The sequence below is a fragment of the Solanum lycopersicum genome, chromosome 9 (assembly GCF_036512215.1).
Source record: "Solanum lycopersicum chromosome 9, SLM_r2.1".
NCBI lineage: Eukaryota > Viridiplantae > Streptophyta > Magnoliopsida > Solanales > Solanaceae > Solanum > Solanum lycopersicum.
The window spans coordinates 11,463,268-11,484,207 of record NC_090808.1 but is presented as its reverse complement, the minus strand read 5'-3'; the positions used below and the strand labels follow the sequence as shown (position 1 = coordinate 11,484,207).

The following is a 20,940-nucleotide window of genomic DNA, read 5'->3' as shown; positions in this document are numbered from 1 at the left end:
CAACCGCAACTCTAGCCAGTCTTCATTACTCCAGATATCAGGGTGAGCTAAAGCTTCTAGCTTGGACTGGATCCTCCTCTTTATGTCTTGATTCCTTGAAGTTCCGGCATGGACTAGCTGTTTATGTATTTTAGTTTCTTAGATACTCTTAGATTTAGTAATTTGAAGTAGATGTTCTTGTGATAATGACTTGCAGATTTTGGGGATAATAATAGTTGTTGAGTTTTTAGAAGTTATTGAATTGGTTTTTATTAATGAGTTTAAGTCTTTCGCATTACTTTCTGTTGATATTATCTTGAAATGTTAAGGTTTCGATTGGTTGGTTCGCTCACATAGGAGGGTAAGTGTGGGTGCCAGTCGCGGACCCATGATTTGGAGTTGGCTGCGGTAGTGTTTGCATTAAAGCAATGTAGACATTATCTATATGGGGTTAAGTGTGAGGTCTACACGGATCATCGTAGCCTACAATAAGTCTTTACTCAGAAAGATTTGAACTTGAGACAGAGGAGATGGATGGAACTACTGAAGGACTACGACATCACTATCTTGTATCATCCGGGAAAGGCTAATGTTGTGGCGGACGCCTTAAGTAGAAAGGTAGGGAGCATGGGAAGTATAGCTCACTTGCAAGTTTCTAGACGTCCACTGTCTAGAGAGGTTCAGACTCTGGCTAACGACTTGATGAGGTTAGAAGTAAATGAGAAGGGAGGATTGTTGGCTTGTGTGGAGGCAAGATCTTCTTTTCTTGACAAGATTAAGGGAAAACAGTCTGAGGATGAGAAACTAAGCAGAATCCAAGATAAAGTATTGCGAGGAGAGGCTAAGGAAGCACAAATCGATGAGGAAGGTGTTTTGATAATCAAGGGAAGGGTATGTGTACCCCGCATCGATGATTTGATCAACACTATTCTGACAGAGGCTCATAGTTCAAGGTATTCTATACATCCTGGTGCAACCAAGATGTATCGTGACCTAAAGCAACACTTTTGGTGGAGTAGAATGAAGCGTGATATTGTTAATTTTATTGCCAAATGTCCAAACTGTCAGCAAGTAAAGTATGAACACCAGAGGCTCGGAGGAACACTTCAGAGAATGCCCATTCCTAAATGGAAGTGAGAAAGGATTGCAATGGATTTCGTGGTTGGTATTCCAAAGACAATGGGTAAGTATGACTCTATTTGGGTGATTGTTGATAGGTTAACTAAGTCTGCTCATTTCATTCCGGTCAAGGTGACTTACAATGCAGAGAAGTTAGCCAAAATCTATATCTCAGAAATTGTTCGGTTGCATGGGGTTCAACTCTCCATCATATCAGATAGAGGTACGCAGTTTACTTCTAAGTTTTGGAAAACATTGCATGCAGAATTGGGTACTAGGTTGGACCTTAGTACTGCATTCCATCCTCAGACCGATGGTCAGTCTGAGCAAACGATTCAAGTGTTGGAGGATATGCTTCGTGCATGTGTGATAGAATTTGATGGTCATTGGGATAGCTTCTTACCCTTAGCAGAGTTCTCCTACAATAATAGCTATCACTCAACCATTGATATGGGCCCATTTGAGGCACTATATGGGAGAAGATGTAGGTCTCCCATTGGGTGGTTTCATGCATTTGAGGTTAGACCTTGGGGTACTGACCTTCTGAGAGAATCGTTAGATAAAGTGAAATCTATTCAAGAAAAGCTGTTAGCGGCTCAAAGTAGACAAAAAGAGTATGCAGATCGAAAGGTTAGAGACTTGGAGTTCATGGAGGGTGAACAAGTCTTGTTGAAGGTTTCACCCATGAAAGGGGTGATGCATTTTGGTAAAAGGGGTAAATTAAGCCCAAGGTATATTGGTCCCTTCGAGGTTCTGAAGCGCATAGGGGAGGTGTCTTATGAGTTAGCCTTGCCTCCAGGGCTGTCCGGAGTGCATCCGGTATTTCATGTGTCTATGTTGAAAAGATACCATGGGGATGGAAACTACATCATTCGTTGGCATTCAGTTCTGCTTGATGAAAATTTGTCTTATGAGGAGGATCCTGTTGCAATTTTAGATAAAGAAGTTCGTAAGCTGAGGTCAAGGGAGATTGCATCCATCAAAGTTCAATGGAAGAATCGACCCGTCGAAGAAGCCACTTGGGAGAAAGAGGCTGATATGCGAGAAAGATACCCACACCTGTTTACAGATTCAGGTACTCCTTTTTGCCCTTGTTTTCCTTCTTGTGATCGTTCGGGGACGAACGATGGGTAAATTGGTATCTATTGTAACGACCAGTTTAGTCGTTTTGAGCTGCAGATTTTATTTCTGGAAAAACAGGCTGAGACGACCAAACCCACGATGGACCATCATGGGCACGACGGACCGTCGAGGGGGTCTTGTTTCAAAACACATAGAAATTCTGAAAAATGGGTACTCAAATCGACTATCTGAACTTCGTAACGGAATGGCAGGATGGACCGTCATAGGAGTGACGGACCATCACAGACTCTTTAAAGAAATTGAGTCTCTCAACTCTGTGACGGAGAAGCAGGACGGACCGTCGCGGGCGCGATGGGTCGTCATAGGGTGCGTAATCCCAGGCGGGGTCGGATTTCTGTAATTATTTTAAGGGGCGTTTTGGAAAATTCCGACTTATAATTATAAAGTTAGTGGTTTAATATTAATAACTCAATTACTTGGGGGCTAAAAGAGGTAACCTTGAGTTAATTAGTGGGTTAATTCATCATTCTTTTATACTTAATTATATGCTAATTAGGGTAAAGGAAAGAGGGTTTGAATAAGAAAAATAGAAAGAACAAGAAGAGAGAGAGAGGATCGATCGAGACAAGAGGGAAACGAAGAGAAAACAAAGCTTGGGAATTTGCTTGCTTGATCACTAATCTTCGGTGGAGGTAGGTTATGGTTTTTGTACTATTCGTAGTAAAACTCTTAATAGCGAATGATATGTATGGGTAGTATTGTAAACCCTTCTATATGCTTAATTATATGCTTGCATGAATGTGATTATGTAATTGTGATAAAATAAGCGTGACGAAGCTATTGAATCCTAAATCTTGAAAAAGAAACCCTAATCTACTTGTTAGTGATGATGCCTTGGTATAAAAGAAGACTTGATGAACGAAAGTAGTGAGATTAGGGGATCGGGTGCCATGTTCCGGTACCAGGATAGTATATGAGGATCGGAGTGTCACATTCCGACACCAGGATAGAATATGGATTGGGTGCCACGTTCCGGTACCAGGATAGTGTATATGGATTGGAGTGTCACGTTCCGACACCAGGATAGTATATGGATCGGGTGCCACGTTCCGGTACCAGGATAGTATATGAGGATCTGAGTGTCACGTTCCGACACTAGGATAACATATGGATCGGGTTCCACGTTCTGGTACCAGGATAGAATATGGATCGGGTGTCACATTCCGACACCAAGATAGAATGAGGATCGGAGTGTCACATTCTGACACCAGCATAGTATATGAGGAGCGGAGTGTCACATACCGACATGAGGGGAATAAAGATAATGAATCTTGAAAGATGATAATATATTCAATATAATGAACCTAATTCCCAAATAAGTATGATGAGGAGGCGTGAGTCCTCATTGATGTGCTTGGTGTTGTAACCAAGGGTTATGGTAATTGTAAATGTTGCATGCTAAGGATATTAGTTGATTTTATGATGTTATCTGATATATACTGTTTTCTATTTTGAGTTGGCCGATGATACCTACTCAGTCATTGTGTTTGTACTGACCCCTACTTGCATTTGTTTTCTTTGTAAATTGTGGAGTGCAGTAAACGTACCGTCGTCTTCAACTCAACCGCAACTCTAGCCAGTCTTCATTACTCCGGATATCAGGGTGAGCTAATGCTTCTAGCTTGGACTGGATCCTCCTCTTCATGCCTTGATACCTTGAAGTTCCGGCATGGACTAGCTGTTTATGTATTTTAGTTTCTTAGATACTCTTAGATTTAGTAATTTGAAGTAGATGTTCTTGTGATGATGAATTCCAGATTTTGGGGATAATAATAGTTGTTGAGTTTTTAGAAGTTATTGAATTGGTTTTTATTAATGAGTTTAAGTCTTCCGCATTACTTTCTTTTGATATTATCTTGAAATGTTAAGGTTTAGATTGGTTGGTTCGCTCACATAGGAGGGTAAGTGTGGGTGCCAGTCGCGGCCCGTTTTGGGTCGTGACAAAACGATCTCCTAATTCTACGTGACAAAACGATCCCCTAATTCTACGTGTCGGTTCGTGACACCCGATCCCCTAATTCTACGTGTCAGTTCGTGACACCCGCCCCAATAATCTCATTCTATTAATTCATCAAGCCTTCTCTTATACCAAGGCATCATCATCTCATTACTTTAGTTCATCAAGCCTTCCTTTATACCAAGGCATCATCATTAACAAGAGATTAGGGTTTTCAAGATTTGGGATTCAATAGCTTCATCATGCTTATTTTATCACAATTATATAATCATATTTATGCAAGCATACAATTAAGCATACAGAAGGGTTTACAATACTACCGATACATATCATTCGCTATTAAGAGTTTACTACGAATCGTATGAAAATCATAACCTACCTCCACCGAAGATTTTTGATCAAGCAAGCAATTTCCCAAAGCTTTGTTCTTCTTCGTTTCCCTCTTCTCTCGATCGTTTCTCTTTCCCTCTCCTTGTTCTTTCTATTTTTCTTATTCAAACCCTTCTTTCTTTTACCCTAATTAGCATATAATTAAGAATAAAAGATGGCAATAATAACCCACTAATTAACTTATGGTTACCTCTTTTAACCCCAAGTAATCACACTTATTAAAATTAACCCACTAACTTTATAATTAAAGCAAGAATAGTCCAAAACGCCACTCAAAATAATTACAGAAATCCGACCCAACCTGGGATTAGGCAGCCTGTGACGGGCCGTCGTGCCTGCGACGGTCCGTCCTGCTGCTCCGTCACAGAGTTCAGAGACTCAATTCTCTGAAGAGTCTGTGACGGTCCATCACGCCTGTGACGGTCCGTCCTGCCATTCTATTACGAAGTTCAGAGAGTCAATTTCAGTACCCAATTTTTAGAATTTCTAAGTGTTTTGAAACGAGACCCCCTCGACGGTTCGTCGTGCCCATGACGGTCCGTCATGGGGTCCGTTGTTTCTGCCTGTTTTTCCAGAATCAAAGTCTGCTGCTCAAAACGACTAAACAGGTTGTTACAATAGATACCTATTTACCCATCGTTCGTCCTTGAACGATCATAAGAAGAAAAACAAGGGCGAAGAGAAGTACTTGAATCTGTAAACAGGTGTGGATATCTTTCATGCATATCAGCCTCTTTCTCCCAAGTGGCGTCTTCGACTGTCGATTCTTCCATTGAACTTTGATGGATGCAATCTCCCTTGACCTCAACTTGCGAACTTCTCTATCTAAAATGGCAACAAGCTCCTCCTCATAAGACAAATTTTCATCAAGCAGAACTGAATCCCAACGAATGATATAGTTTCCATCCCCATGGTATCTTTTCAACATAGACACATGAAATACCGGACGCACTCCGGACAGCCCTGGAGGCAAAGCTAACTCATAAGCCACCTCCCGTACTCGCTTAAGTACTTCAAAAGGGACCAATATACCTTGGGCTCAATTTACCCCTTTTACCAAAACGCATAACCCCTTTCATGGGTGAAACCTTCAGCAAGACTTGTTCACCCTCCATGAACTCCAAGTCTCTAACTTTTCTATCTGCATATTCCTTTTGCCTACTTTGCGCCGCTAACAAATTTTCTTGAATAGATTTCACTTTCTCTAACGAATCCCTCAAAAGGTCAGTACTCCAAGGTCTAACCTCAAATGCGTCAAACCACCCAATGGGAGACCTACATCTTCTCCCATATAGTGCCTCAAATGGGGCCATATCAATGCTTGAGTGATAGATATTGTTGTAGGAGAACTCTGCTAAGGGTAAGAAGCTATCCCAATGACCACCAAATTCTATCACACATGCACGAAGCATATCCTCCAACACTTGAATCGTTCGCTCAGACTGACCATCGGTGTGAGGATGGAACGCAGTACTAAGGTCCAACCTAGTACCCAATTCCGCATGCAATGTTTTCCAAAACTTAGAAGTAAACTGCGTACCTCTATCTGATATGATGGAGAGTGGAACCCCATGCAATCGCACCACTTCCGAGATGTATAGTTTGTCTAACTTCTCTGCATTGTAAGTCACCTTGACCGGAATGAAGTGAGCAGACTAAGTTAACCTATCAACAATTACCCAAATGGAGTCATACTTACCCGTTGTCTTTGGAAGACCAACCACGAAATTCATTGCAATTCTCTCTCATTTCCATTCAGGAATGGGCATTCTCTAAAGTGTTCCTCCGGGCCTCTGGTGTTCATATTTTACTTGCTGACAATTTGGACATTTGGCAATAAAATCAACAATGTCACGCTTCATTTTACTCCACCAAAAATGTTGTTTTAGGTCACGGTACATCTTGGTTGCACCAGGATGTATAGAGTACCTTGAACTATGAGTCTCTGTCAGAATACTATTGATCAAATCATCAACTCGGGGTACACATACCCTTCCCTTTATTCTCAAAACACCTTCCTCATCGATTTGTGCTTCCTTAGCCTCTCCTCGCAATACTTTATCTTGGATTCTGCTTAGTTTCTCATCATCAAACTGTTTTCCTTTAATCTTGTCAAGGAAAGAAGATCTTGCCTCCACACAAGCAAACAATCCTCCCTTCTCATTTACTTTTAATCTCATCAAGTCATTAGCTAGAGTCTGAACCTCTCTAGCCAATGGACGTCTGGAAACTTGCAAGTGAGCTAGACTTCCCATGCTCCCTGCCCTTCTACTTAAGGCATCTGCCACAACATTAGCCTTTCCCGGATGATACAAGATAGTGATATCGTAGTCCTTCAGTAGTTCCATCCATCTCCTCAGTCTCAAATTCAAATCTTTTTTAGTAAAGACATATTGTAGGCTACGATGATCCGTGTACACTTCACACTTAACCCCATATAGATAATGTCTCCGTTGCTTTAATGCGAACACTACTGCAGCCAATTCCAAATCGTGGGTCGGATAGTTACGTTCATGCACCTTTAATTGCCTCGAAGCATAAGCAATTACACTCTTCTCTTGCATTTGCACTGCAACCAAACCAGAATAAGATGCATCACAATAAACAATGAAGTTCTTACCTTCCACGGGCAAGGTGAGAATTGGTGCAGTAGTCAACAAAGTTTTGAGCTTCTGAAAGCTTTCTTCACACTTATTCGACCATAAAAATGGAACATTCTACTTAGTCAAGTTCGTCAATTGGGAAGCAATAGAAGAGAATCCCTTGATAAATCGACGGTAATAGCTAGCTAAACCAACAAAGCTCCTTATTTCTGACACATTAGTAGGTCTTACCCAATTCTTCACTATCTCAATCTTAGAAGGATCCACCATCACGCCATCCTTAGACACCACGTGCCCCAAGAAGGACACTGAATCTAGCCAAAACTCACACTTGGAGAATTTGGCATAATGCTTTTTCTCCTTCAACATTTCCAATACCATTCTCAAATGCTCCTCATGTTCTTTCTTGCTCTTTGATTATATCAGTATATCATCAATAAATACGATCATAAAGAGATCCAAATATGGCTTAAAAATCCCGTTCATCAAGCTCATGAAAGCAGTAGGGGCATTCGTAAGACCAAATGACATCACTACAAATTCGTAATGCCCATACCTGGTCCGAAAAGCAGTCTTTGGCACAGCCGTTGCCCGTATTTTCAATTGATGATAACCGGATCTCAAGTCAATCTTAGAGAAGACACAAGCACCTTGTAACTGATCGAACAAGTCATCAATGAGAGGAATGGGATATTTGTTCTTAATAGTTACCTTGTTCAACTGCCTGTAGTCTATGCACATTCGAAACCTTCCATCCTTCTTCTTCACAAACAAAACAGGAGCACCCCAAGGAGATGCACTTGGTCTAATAAAGCCTTAGCTTAGCAATTCTTGAAGTTGTGCCTTTAACTCTCTTAACTCCGCGGGAGCCATTCTATAAGGGGGTATAGAAATGGGGCGAGTACCCGGTTCATGATCGATGCAGAAGTCAATATCTCTATCCGGTGACATACCAGGAAGGTCTGTAGGGAACACATCAAAAAACTCATGGACTATCGAAACCGACTCAATTGAAGGTACTTGGGTAGTATCATCTCTGAGGTGTGCCAAGAAAGATAGACAACCCTTACTAACCATTTTCTTAGCACGAAGAAAGGAGACGATACGAACCAGATTGGAAGTGTAGTCGCCCTCCCACACTAACGGATCCGTCCCAGGCTTGGCTAACGTCACAGTTTTGCATTACAATCCAAGATCGCAAAATTCGGAAAAAGCCAAGTCATACCCAGAATTGCATCAAAATCAACTATTTCTAAGATAACCAAGTCTACATAAGTATCACTCCCCACAAAAGTCACCAAACAAGACCTATATATCTTTTCAACTATCACAGACTCACCCACCGGGGTAGAAACACAAATAGGCATGTCAAGCAATTCACAAGGTAAATTAAGACCATTAGCAAATGAGGAAGATACATAAGAAAATGTGGATCCAGGATCAAACAATACAGAAGCCATGCAATCACAAACCGAAAGATTACCTGTGATGACAGCATCAGATGTCTCCGCCTCAGATCGCCCAGGGAAAGCGTAACAATGGGCCCCATTACTTGTCTGTCCGTTGCCCCTACCATGTTGTGTTGTAGTGGCTCCAGTTTGCCAATCACCGCGACCGTTTTGGTGACCACCATTACCTCGGCCACCACGTCTTCCAGAATAACGGCCTCTACCATGACCACCTCTACCTCTAGCTATTGGGGGTCTATAACTCTGTTTTGGAAAATTCCTCCTAATATGTCCAGTCTCCCCACATCCATAACACTCTCTGCAGTCAAGCATAGGTCTCTCAGAGAAGTGTTGACCGGTCTCTCAGAGAAGTGTTGAACTGAATTGGTCGAACTGAGTAACATCCTGAACCCTGTACTCCGGAGTAAGAGACATTAAACTCACCTCCCTTTCGAAACCTTTTCGATGTCGATGCCATGGTGAAGTCATCTGGCTTCACTCCTTCCACCTCTATCACGAAGTCTACCACTTCTTGAAAGGATTTTGCAGTAGCCACTACCTGTAAGGCTGAAATCCGCAATTCTGACCTCAACCCCTTCACAAAACAGCGAATCCGCTCTTGTGGACTAAAACAAAGTTGGGTGGCATACCTGGATAATGCACGAAACTTAGCCTCATATGCAGTAACCGACATCCTACCTTGCTCTAGGCTCAAGAACTCATCTCTTTTCCTATCCCTCAAAGTCCGGGGGATATACTTCTCCATAAACAAGCTAGAGAATGATGCCCAAGTCATAGGTGGTGCCTCTGTTGGTTGACACTCAACATGTGACCGCCACCACATTTTGGCGTTCCCTTGAAATTGATAAGTCACAAACTCGACGCCAAACCGTTCTACTATACCCGTCTTATGTAGTAACTCATGACAGTCAACCAGAAAATCAAAAGCATCCTCCGATTCAGCACCCTTGAAGAATGGAGGTTTCAATTTCAAGAACTTACTGAAAAGTTCATGCTGATCATCTGTCATTATCGGCCCTGTAGTCAGATGAGGAAACATTCCTATTTCCAATAAGGCATCTATGCAGGGAGCCACAGTAGCCGCATGTGGTACCTCCGGAGCCTGAGGTGCTGGTGCAGAAAACACTGGAGGCTCTTGGCCTTGATCAGATAACCCGCTAAGATAAGCAAGAACCTGATTGATCATCTCTGGGGTAGGTTGGGGTGGCAATCCCTCATTTTGTACTTGTTCATTCTCCCCTTCCTCACCCTCTCTTACCACTTCCTCAGTTGGTGGAGGAGTCACCGCCCTAGTACCAGATGGGCTAGGTGCTCATCCTCTTCTCCTAGAGGACGTCCTCCCACAACCTCTACCGCGGCCTTTTGCCACTGCTCCTCTTCGAGCTACAGTCCCAGTGGCTGGCTCAGATGCATCTTGTCTTGCTGATGTTGATGTTTGCACGGTTGTTGCTCTAGTTCTAACCATCTGCGAAATAGAGTGAAGATGGTCAGATACCAATTTGTATCACCTAGATACCAATTGGACCCAAGTAATAGCACGAAATAAAGAATGAAAGAATGGAATTTTGCTAAAGTCTTATAGCCTCTCAAAGAAAAGTAAAGGCGTCCCCCTACCGTTCCTTAAGACTCTACTAGACTCGTTCTTGTGTGATGAGACCAACGAACCTAATGCTCTGATACCAAGTTTGTCACGACCCAAATCGAGCCGCGACTGGCACCCATACTTACCCTCCTATGTGAGCGAACCAACTAATCTAAACCCTAACATTTCGAACATAATAAATAGAAAACAATGAGGAAGACATGAAACTCATTAACAAAATCAATAATAAACTTCTATAACTCAAAACTTATCATTCCCCAAAATCTGGAAGTCATCACCACAAGAATATCTATGATCAAATTACTAAACTAAGAGTATTCTAAGAAGCTAAAATAAATAAAAAGCTAGTCCATACCGGAACTTCAAGGCATCAAGACATAGAGAAGAAGATCCAGTCCAAGCTAGAAGCTTTAGCTCACCCTGAAATCTGACGTGATGAAGACTGGCTAGAGTTGTGGTTGAGTTGAAGATGACGGCACGTTTACTGCACTCCACAAATAACAAAGAAGAAAACATAAAAGTAGGGGGTCAGTACAAACACAAGTACTGAGTAGATATCATCGGCCAACTCAAAATAGAAAACAGTATATATCAGATCATATCGTAAATCAACTACAATACTTAATTTGTAGCAACAACATGCACAAGAATCTTTTATAAATAACGTCAAGTACACTCATGAGGACTCAAGCCTCCATATCATACTCATTTGGGAATTAGGTTCATTAAGTTGAATATATTAACATCTTTCAAGATTCATTATCTTTATTCCTCTCGTGTTGGTACGTGACACTCCGATCCTCATCATACTATCCTGCTGTCGGAAATGTGACACTCCGATCCCCTATTACTATGTGTCGGAGCGTGACACTCTGATCCCCTAATTCTACGTGTCGGTTCGTGACACCCTATCCCCTAATTCTACGTGTCGGTTCATGACACCCGATCCCCTAATTCTATGTGTTGGTTCGTGACACCCGATCCCCTAATTCTACGTGTCGATTCTTGACACCCGCCCCACTAATCTCATTCTATTAATTTATCAAGCCTTCTCTTATACCAAGGCATCATCATCTCATTACTTTAGTTCATCAAGCCTTCCTTTATACCAAGGCATCATCATTAACAAGAGATTAGGGTTTTCAAGATTTGGGATTCAATAGCTTCATCATACTTATTTTATCACAAATATATAATCACATTCATGCAAGCATACAATTAAGCACACAGAAGGGTTTACAATACTACCGATACATATCATTCGCTATTAAGAGTTTACTACGAATAGTATGAAAACCATAACCTACCTCCACCGAAGATTTTTGATCAAGCAAGCAATTTCCCAAAGCTTTGTTATTCTTCGTTTCCCTCTTCTCTCGATCGTTTCTTTTTCCCTCTCCTTGTTCTTTCTATTTTTCTTATTCAAACCCTTCTTTCTTTTACCCTAATTAGCATATAATTAAGAATAAAAGATGGAAATAATAACCCACTAATTAACTTAAGGTTACCTCTTTTAGCCCCCAAGTAATTAGACTTATTAAAATTAACCCACTAACTTTATCATTAAAGCAGGAATAGTCCAAAACGCCCCTAAAAATAATTACAGAAATCCGACCCAGCCTGGGATTACGCAGCCTGTGACGGGCCGTCGTGCCTGCGACGGTCCGTCCTGCTGCTCCGTCACAGAGTTCAGAGACTCAATTTTCTGAAGAGTCTGTGACGGTCCGTCACGCCTGTGACGGTCCGTCCTGCCATTCCGTTACGAAGTTCGGAGAGTCAATTTCAGTACCCAATTTTTAGAATTTCTAAGTGTTTTGAAACGAGACCCCCTCTATGGTCCGTCGTGCCCATGACGGTCCGTCGTGGGGTCCGTTGTTTCTGCCAGTTTTTCCAGAATCAAAGTCTGCTGCTCAAAACGACTAAATAGGTCGTTACAACAACACATCATACATGTATATATGTGACTTATGAATATATTCATCAGTTATATATAAATGTTATGTATTAATCATGTATGAATTTTGTATTTATGAAATTACACATTATTAATAAAAAATGATATATTAAATTGATATATATGTATACTTTTTGTATGACTATTGTGTCAAAAATAAATAAATTGATGTTTTTCATAATAGTTGTTTATTTATATTATTATCACATATTTTCACTATTAAATAAATAAATATAACAACACATCATATATGTGAATTATGTATATATTCATCAGATATATGTAAATGTTATGTAATAATCATGTATGAAATTTGTATTAATCAGTTATAATTTTTTTCAGGACAACGCCTACCATCATGCTGCACAATCTGATCCAACAGATATGCCTACAGTTTCAATTGGACAACAAGTCTAAAGTTCAAACACAGCTGGTACGATATATTCATTTTTATCACATAAATGAAAATTTAAGAAATTTTTTTTATTTAACGATTTCTCATGTATATGAAGTTCAAAAGTCAACTGATGATTTTTTAAATGTTGATGCATCTACAACGTCAAAATCAAAACCACCAACATTGGATGATTATCCTGATTTTACCATGACACAAATAATTGCACTTGATCCGATTCTTAATGCCACCACGGCTCCAAATGTGTGAACAAGACACAAGAATGTGGGTAAATACGATTCTTCACCTTATATCAGAATGTCGGAATGAGAAAACAGTTCAAATAGATTACCTACATTCTTTCAAATCAAACATCCATTCCAAAATCACAATGGGTTTGATGTTCCAGTTGAACTGATTGAGGAGTTTAATAAATGGATTTTCAAAGATATGTCAAGCAGGCGTGGCAGGTAATATGTATGATGAAAAAAATTATTTTATTTAATTTCTAAAATCCAAAATTAATATAACACTTTTTTAAATATATATATAGGAAAACAGCATATTCCAATATTAAAAACACATTTCATTCTCAAATGGACTTTGGCGTTGTCGAAATCGGAGAAAAGGATTTTTTTCACATAATGAGTCAACCGGGCAGACCTTTGGAGGACGGGGTAAGATATTTTTTCAATTAATTATTATGGTTTTGAGTTGCAGTGATATACGTATGAATATTTTTTGTATGAAGTATGTGTGAACAGTGAATGAATCAGATAGGTATATTTTTTTTTGTTAAAACAGCATATTAATACAATAATGTGTCATCTCCGAAAGAAGGCAAAATACTCTCAAACAGCCACTTCTTACAGTACTGTTGATTGTTGGTTTATGGCGTGGATTGATAACATTGAGAAACAGTGGAGACAATCAGAACATGACATGAGATGCACATTACTGGACCATGATGTTGGACAATGCATTAGAGGATATAAGCTGCTTGCTACCATTCCGTGGGATAGGGTTGATGAAGTAATCATCCCAGTCAACATCAATGACAAATTTCATTGGTTTATTGTTGTATTCCGAATCAAAAATAGATGTTTATATGTATATGATTCGATGATGGGAGGATTTGTTCATTCAAGAAATGTCAAAAAAGCTGTTGATAAACTTGCAACCACGATTCCTTTATTTCTGACGAGCACAGTGTTTTATGGCAAAAGGCTTGACTTGTATGCGAATAATCTCCCTGATTATCAACAGAATTTTCACTCTGAACCTCTAAGTATCAAGAATGTTACACATGTTCCTCAACAGGAAGAAAGTTCAAAGTATGCATTTTTCTTATATTATTTTTTGTTCATTTTAAATTGAAATTGCTATATATTCATTAAAAAAAATTCAATTTTTTTACCGTGATTGTGGTTCATGCACATCTTTATTTGCCGAATACATGAGCAATGATGTTTTTGATATATCACATATTCATATTGATTCAAAATATCATCGTCAAAGATATGCTACATTACTTTGGCATTATGCAAAATCAAAGGCGCAATAAGTGAAAGTGAAGTTACAGGAACAGTTGCTAGCAAGAAGGGTGGACACCAATTATCCTACTCCAAAATTCCGTATCAGGAAGTAGAAATCTCCATGGCACAATGTACATTTTTTTGAATGACTTTTTTTTAAACTTATCAACAATTTTTATGTATTTTTTCAGTTTTTTTTTATTATAACTACTGATGGTTTTATATAAATTATAACTGATTATTACTAATTGTGTCTCACTATAAAATATAGAAACACAGTATGAATCATGTATGAAAATTATATTAATTATGAATGTCATATTAAAATTTGATATATAGAACATAGATAAATGTTATATGTATACTTATTTTTTTTAAAAAATTATATAAATGACAGACTGCTTCAATATATGTTTTTTAAATGATAAATGATAATGATTTTGTTATAAATTGCACTTTTCAATATGTAATGTTAAATACAAACAGGTGCAGATGTTAATTATATTACTGATATGAATAATGTATGAAAAATGTATGAATTATATCATATACATTAATTTGTTAATTATATTACTGGTATGAAAAATATATGCACTTTTCAATTTGTTTTGCGTGAATAGTATACACTTTCAAGTACAAACAGAAACAGATGTTAATTATATTACTGATATGAGTAATGTATGAAAACTATATGAATTATATCATATAGATTATTACAAGCAGAACGTATGAAAATTATATGAAATTAGTACTGACATATGATTCAACACCACATTATGAATAAATATACAATTGTACCTTAATAAATGTGTATGACCTTCCTGCATTCAATTTTTTTGTATGAACAATATATGAATACTGTATATTTTCAAATATATTTTTTCAAAATACAAACAGAAACAAATGGTATGTATATTACTGGTATGAATAATGTATGAAAACTGTATGAATTATAACATATTATAATTTGATATGTAGAACATAAACATACATTATTTTTTATATGCAAGTATTAAATGTATAAATTTTGTATGTAGTCTCCATTCATTATGCAATAACTGAATAAATGTTCTATGATTATATGAATTATTATTGTTAACATTTGTTAATATATGAACAGTTGTATATACAATGTATGCCATTTGTATGAAAAGTAACATGATTCAATAAAAAAATATGTTATAACAATGTAAACCCTCAAAAACACAGATATAACAATACGACATCATTATTTTTGTACAAGATAATTTGAACATGTCTTCCTATTGTGTCCAACCTGATGGCATCTACTGCATGTGCTTTTTGTCCTTTTGAATTTCACATCTGCGAACCCCTTCCACTGTTCAAATTTGGGTCTTTCTGCTGCTCTTTTTGGACCTGGCAACATCATTTTATGATCTGAAATATAACTTGGTATATCCCATGTACTCTCGCACGGGATAGGCTCAACAGGAATGACATAAGCATCTTTGAAATTCTTGAGACTATAAAAAGCGGAACAAAAATCTGCTTCATGTAACTTCCTGTACCGGAGAATAGCAATTGCATGACCACACGGTATCTCATAATGTTGAAATTTTCCGCAACTACACATCCTTGTGTTCAAATTTACTATGTATTTCTTTGCTATTTCAGCTACAACACGCAGATCAACAGTTGAAGGTATCACCTGTGTAAAAAAAATTATACATACTGCAGATTATTATGAATTAAAAATATAATACAGTGAAACACATACCCTCATATTGCATGACAATGTAATACTTTTCTGTAGATAAACATCATATTTTTTTGTCAGATTAGATGTAGTCTTATCAGCCTCCTCATTATGCTTGTGAATCCACCTCTGAATTGTTACCCTCATAAACTCAAGAAGTGAAATCACCGGTAACCTCCGTGCTAATCTGTTAACATTATTCAATGACTCCGCGATGTTTGAAGTCAAGGTCCATGTGTTCTTACAATTCGAGTAAGCTCTTGACCATTTGCTATAACCAATATCAAACAAGTATGGTCGTATTCGCGTATTTATCTGTTCTATTCTTCCCATAATTGTCTCAAACTGTTGTTTTGTATAAGCTTTTGCCAATGAAAAGAACAAAATCTTCAAATCTTCAGTATTTCTATTGAAATTCTTCAACCCATTGACTGATAAATGCCATATGCATGCATAATGTTCTGATTCAGGATATACATTTGTTGTCTCTTTCCATATGCTTTCAATTCTGTCTGACATAAAATACATATTTTTTCTAACTCCATATGCTTCTTTAAATTGCTCAAAGAACCATGTCCATGAAGCATCATTTTCAGAATCTACTATCGCATACGCCAACGGAAGTATATGACCTACTCATTAATTTTTTATAAAAATATCACACAAATCAGAAATATCATTCATATTTTTTTCATTATATTATATAATTAGAAAATTATATAGGCTAATAATTTACCTCCCGGATCCAATGTGCTTGCAGTTAACATTGTATCACCATATGCACATTTTAATGCAGCACCATCAACAACTACAATTGGCCTACAATATTCCCAGCCCATAATACAAGATTCTAAAGCAAAAAATGCATATAAACCTTCATTCCTTTTTATTTTCAAAACAGATCCTGGATATGGTTGCTCCAAAATGTAAAAATAACCTGAAAATAACAGTCCAATTCATACATAAAAAATACATTTTACATAAAGAATGCACGAAACTGTTACTGTACAACAAAATAACTAATGTTTAAATTTATCATTATTTTCGAAATTACAAGGTAATCTTGCATAAGATTCTGCTGGATCTCCTCGCACCAACTTTACTGCTTTTTCTTTAGCTCTCCATGCCTGTATGTATGTCAACACAACACCATGCAATTTCAACATATCATCAGCTACATCTTTTGGAGTATATACCTCAGATGGATCAATAAAATTCTCCATTATTAAGACAGCTACAACGTCAGTTATCCCTTGACGTCTGGCATAAACTCTTTCTCTAACACAACATGTGTGCTGAGCAATATACTTCCTAGCTTTGGATAAACTCGATTTATTCAAACTAAATGCCCTCATCATTCAAGAACAAGTCTTATAAATACAATTCAGGTGATAACTGTTACAAAATTTTAGAAAATATACATTACAATAGATACATTGTAACAAAACAAATAAAAAAATAAAAAATAATTTTAAACTTACTTAGATGCATTACAACGCGCAACCCGAAAGCTGAACTTCTCAACAAGTCCAAGATGCCTCATAACCTTCTTAAGGATTTCTTTATTATTATAAATCTGATTATCATTGACAACTCCGTCTAAATCCATTCAGATCAAACGGATAGAATTGTTGGAGTATAGATCTATGTTATTCTGTGATAATCTAACATCAGAATTTATTCTATCATTAACTATAACTCTATTACATTCGTTATACTGCTCACAATCTTTCAAAGTGATGCATAATGGATATTTTGTAAAAAAATTCAAATTCACCCTCATCTGATCTAGATAAACCTTTACCCCAACATCATTATGAATTTTTATAGGTGGACACATTTCGCTAACTATATACTTTATCTCAGCAGAATTTATATTTTCTTCTATATTTAAATGAGTTACTTTAGCATTAACTAAACCTAGAAGTATCGTATAGGATGCCCTTCATCTCAAAGTCGATGTATTTCCCTGTTTCACAACATTAAAATTACATTCAGTGCATCCCATAATAAAATTATAAATTTATTCATACAAAATTAATACACACTTCATACACAATTTATATACAAGTTACTGTTTAATACAGTCTTCGTACAAAAATAATACACACTTCATACACAATTTAATACACACTTACTACAATGTTTATACACTATTTCAATTTAAGGGAAAAAGGTCTGATATACCCCTCAACTTAGTCATTTGAAGCTGATACACCCCTCGTTATAAAAGTGGCTCATATATGCCCTTACTGTTATACAAACGGCTCACATATACCCCTGCCGTTACAAAATGGCTCACATATACCCTTCATTTAACGGAATTTTAAATAATTAGTTTTATATTTATATTTATTACTTATAATATTTTTTAAAAAATTATTTAGTGGTATATATGGTTCTTCTATAAAAGTTCAAGGTTTATTTTAATTTTTTCATACATAAATTATTTTTTGACGTTTTTTATTATAATTATTTGAGTTTCTTATTCTTATTTTATTTTTTTCTTTCATTCCTTAGTTTAAAGAAAAAAAATTAAACTATTTTTTTGTGTGTATTGTAATTTAATTTCGTATTCGAAAAACGAAATTTGGTCATCTACAATAAGTTTTACAAGAATATTAGTGAAACATAAATAAATTTGATTATCAAAATAATAATTATAAATAAGTCATTGAAACAAAAAAAAAGTCAAAAAAATATGTTTGACGAGAATTAAATTTACTCATATGGGATTATATCTTTTAGAAAAAAATAATAAAAATTTAGATTGAAAATTATTATTGTTTCATTTCTGTTAGAGGAAAAGGGTTTATGTGAGCCATTTGTTTACAAGTAGGGGTATATATGAGCCACTTTCATTACAAGGTGTATATCAGCTCTAAATAACAAAGTTGAGGGGTATATCTGACTCTTTTCCTTTAATTTAATACACAATTAATACACTGTTTAGTACAAACTTAATACAATTTTTATACAAAATTAATACACACTTCATACGCAATTTATATACAATTCACATATATATGCAATAACAAAATTTTAAATTAATACAAAATTAATACAATGTTTATACATACTGCATACTACACAATTAACTGCTACATACAACCTAAAATACACTTTCATACACAATTTATCCAATTTAATAAAAAAAATAATACATAGTTAATTCAATTTTTATACATAAGTCATATATATATTACAAATCAATCACTGCTACGTACAACTATAAACATTGACTTTCGTATATATTGTTCATACACTATTTATATGCATTAAAATACAAAATGTATACATTATTAATACTAAATGTAAAATATTGTTCATACTGTTTCAAAAACAAAAAAAATTGCAAATTGATCAAAATCTGTAAACTTTTTAATTTTAACCAGTAATCACATTTAACATCATTCTTCGTTTAATTACACATGAAAATACACTTAATATTAGGAAATATTTATTATTAGAAACACTGAATAATTGTATCACAAAAAAAATATATCAATTGAACATATGCAATATAACATGGAAAAAAAACATACGACACATTCAATACATGAAAACAAAAAAAATATATATATATAACAACAACCAATAATTTATACTAAAAACATAACAAATTATTAAAAAAAACAAACCTGATGAATTCAATTTGCCACCATGTTTAATTAAAATTGACACAATTTTCTCCATCAAATCAAATCTAAACTTTTTCAACCTTCAATTTTAATTGTTTTTCCAAAAAAAAATGATAAAATATGACACAATTCAAATATACGAATATAGTTCACTTTCTGGAAAACAAATGGTACACGTTTATGGAAAGAAGATAACAGAATACAATTTTTTAAGGATAAAAATCAAAACTAATTATCATTTAAAACGGATTGAGACAATTAAGGTGCATATCTATAATTAATATATTTTCAAATCCCTTAAAAGGTGCACATTTGTTATCAGTTAATAACATTATCTAAATTCACGGAAGTTATCCAATTTTAATTAATAATTTTTTTTATTTTTCGTCCTAATTTTACAGAATAAATATTAACAATATTTTAGTTTAAAGAAATGCTATGAATTGATATATTAAATGTTATAGAATGAAAATCAAACTCTTATGCCATAACTTGAGAATATGACTACATAATATGCTATATACCTAATTTACACTTTATTTATATAGATTTTAATATTTTACAAGTTAGATTGGGCAAGTCTATTATAGTTGGAAAATTTAATCAACTAGTTAAAAAAATTAACTTATTTAGTGAGTAATTCGATATTTTAATAATATTAGTAAAAATGTCAAAAATGACATTATTTTAAAAATAAAAAAAATATTCTGATACAAATCATAGTTGCTTTCTAATAGATTACACGGGTCCTATATTTCGGTAATTGGCTAGATATTAAATTCCTTTAATTGGCTAGAAAAAATTGCAGGACTCCGTCGGTGTGCAAAATACTACACAAATTCATAGCGACAAAGTTGAAGAAGACCAAATTGTTAGAGAAGAGGTATTTTATTTTTTTGCATGTTTTGTGTCTTGCATGTCTAGTTAAATTTGTTTAGTAACTTTTAAGATTCAAATAAATACATGTTACAATGTGTTTATACTATTATATAATAGATTTAGAAGTGTATATGAAATTTTGATTCTGTTATAGTTAGTATGTATTTTTGTATTTCATAGATTTATTGTATTTTGTATTCTGAATTTTTTTTGTTAGTATGTCATATTATGCGTTTGATTATGTTATTTACTATTATAGAATATATTTGTACATGTATATGAAATTTTAATTATATTATAGTTAGTATGTATTTTTGTATTTCATAGATTTAATGTATTTTTTATTCATAGATTAGGAAGTGTATATGGAATTTTGATTATGTTATAGTTAGTATGTATTTTTGTATTTCATTGATTTAATGTATTTTGTAGTTTTTTTTTAGTTATGTCGATGTTGAGAGTTTTAAGCATCTGTTACTTTTTAATTTTTTTCTCTCCCCACATAGCTCATGTTTGTTATAGAAATTCTATATTCTTTTTAATTAAATCAAATAATT

The 20,940-nt window shown here is 35.6% G+C and overlaps 1 protein-coding gene across 1 annotated transcript; it reads right to left on the bottom strand.

Moving 5' to 3' along the window:
• Window positions 1–14,134: 14,134 nt before the first annotated feature.
• Window positions 14,135–17,218, bottom strand: LOC101251025 (uncharacterized). The gene is made up of 5 exons (XM_004246764.2): window positions 16,918–17,218; window positions 16,600–16,800; window positions 15,885–16,495; window positions 15,423–15,815; window positions 14,135–14,230 (listed from the first exon to the last, which is right to left on the bottom strand). Exons 1-5 carry the CDS (start codon window positions 17,216–17,218, stop codon window positions 14,135–14,137), a joined length of 1,602 nt encoding a protein of 533 aa, XP_004246812.2.
• Between the last annotated feature and the right edge of the window lie 3,722 nt (window positions 17,219–20,940).

Coding starts and splice junctions, on each gene's coding strand:
- LOC101251025 (XM_004246764.2), bottom strand. CDS start 17,218: ATGAGGGCATTTAGTTTGAATAAATCGAGTTTATCCAAAGCTAGGAAG. Junction 16,801..16,917: donor ATCTTATGCAAGATTACCTT/GTAATTTCGAAA, acceptor TGTTATTTTCAG/GTTATTTTTACATTTTGGAG. Junction 15,816..15,884: donor CATTGTCATGCAATATGAGG/GTATGTGTTTCA, acceptor TTTTTTACACAG/GTGATACCTTCAACTGTTGA.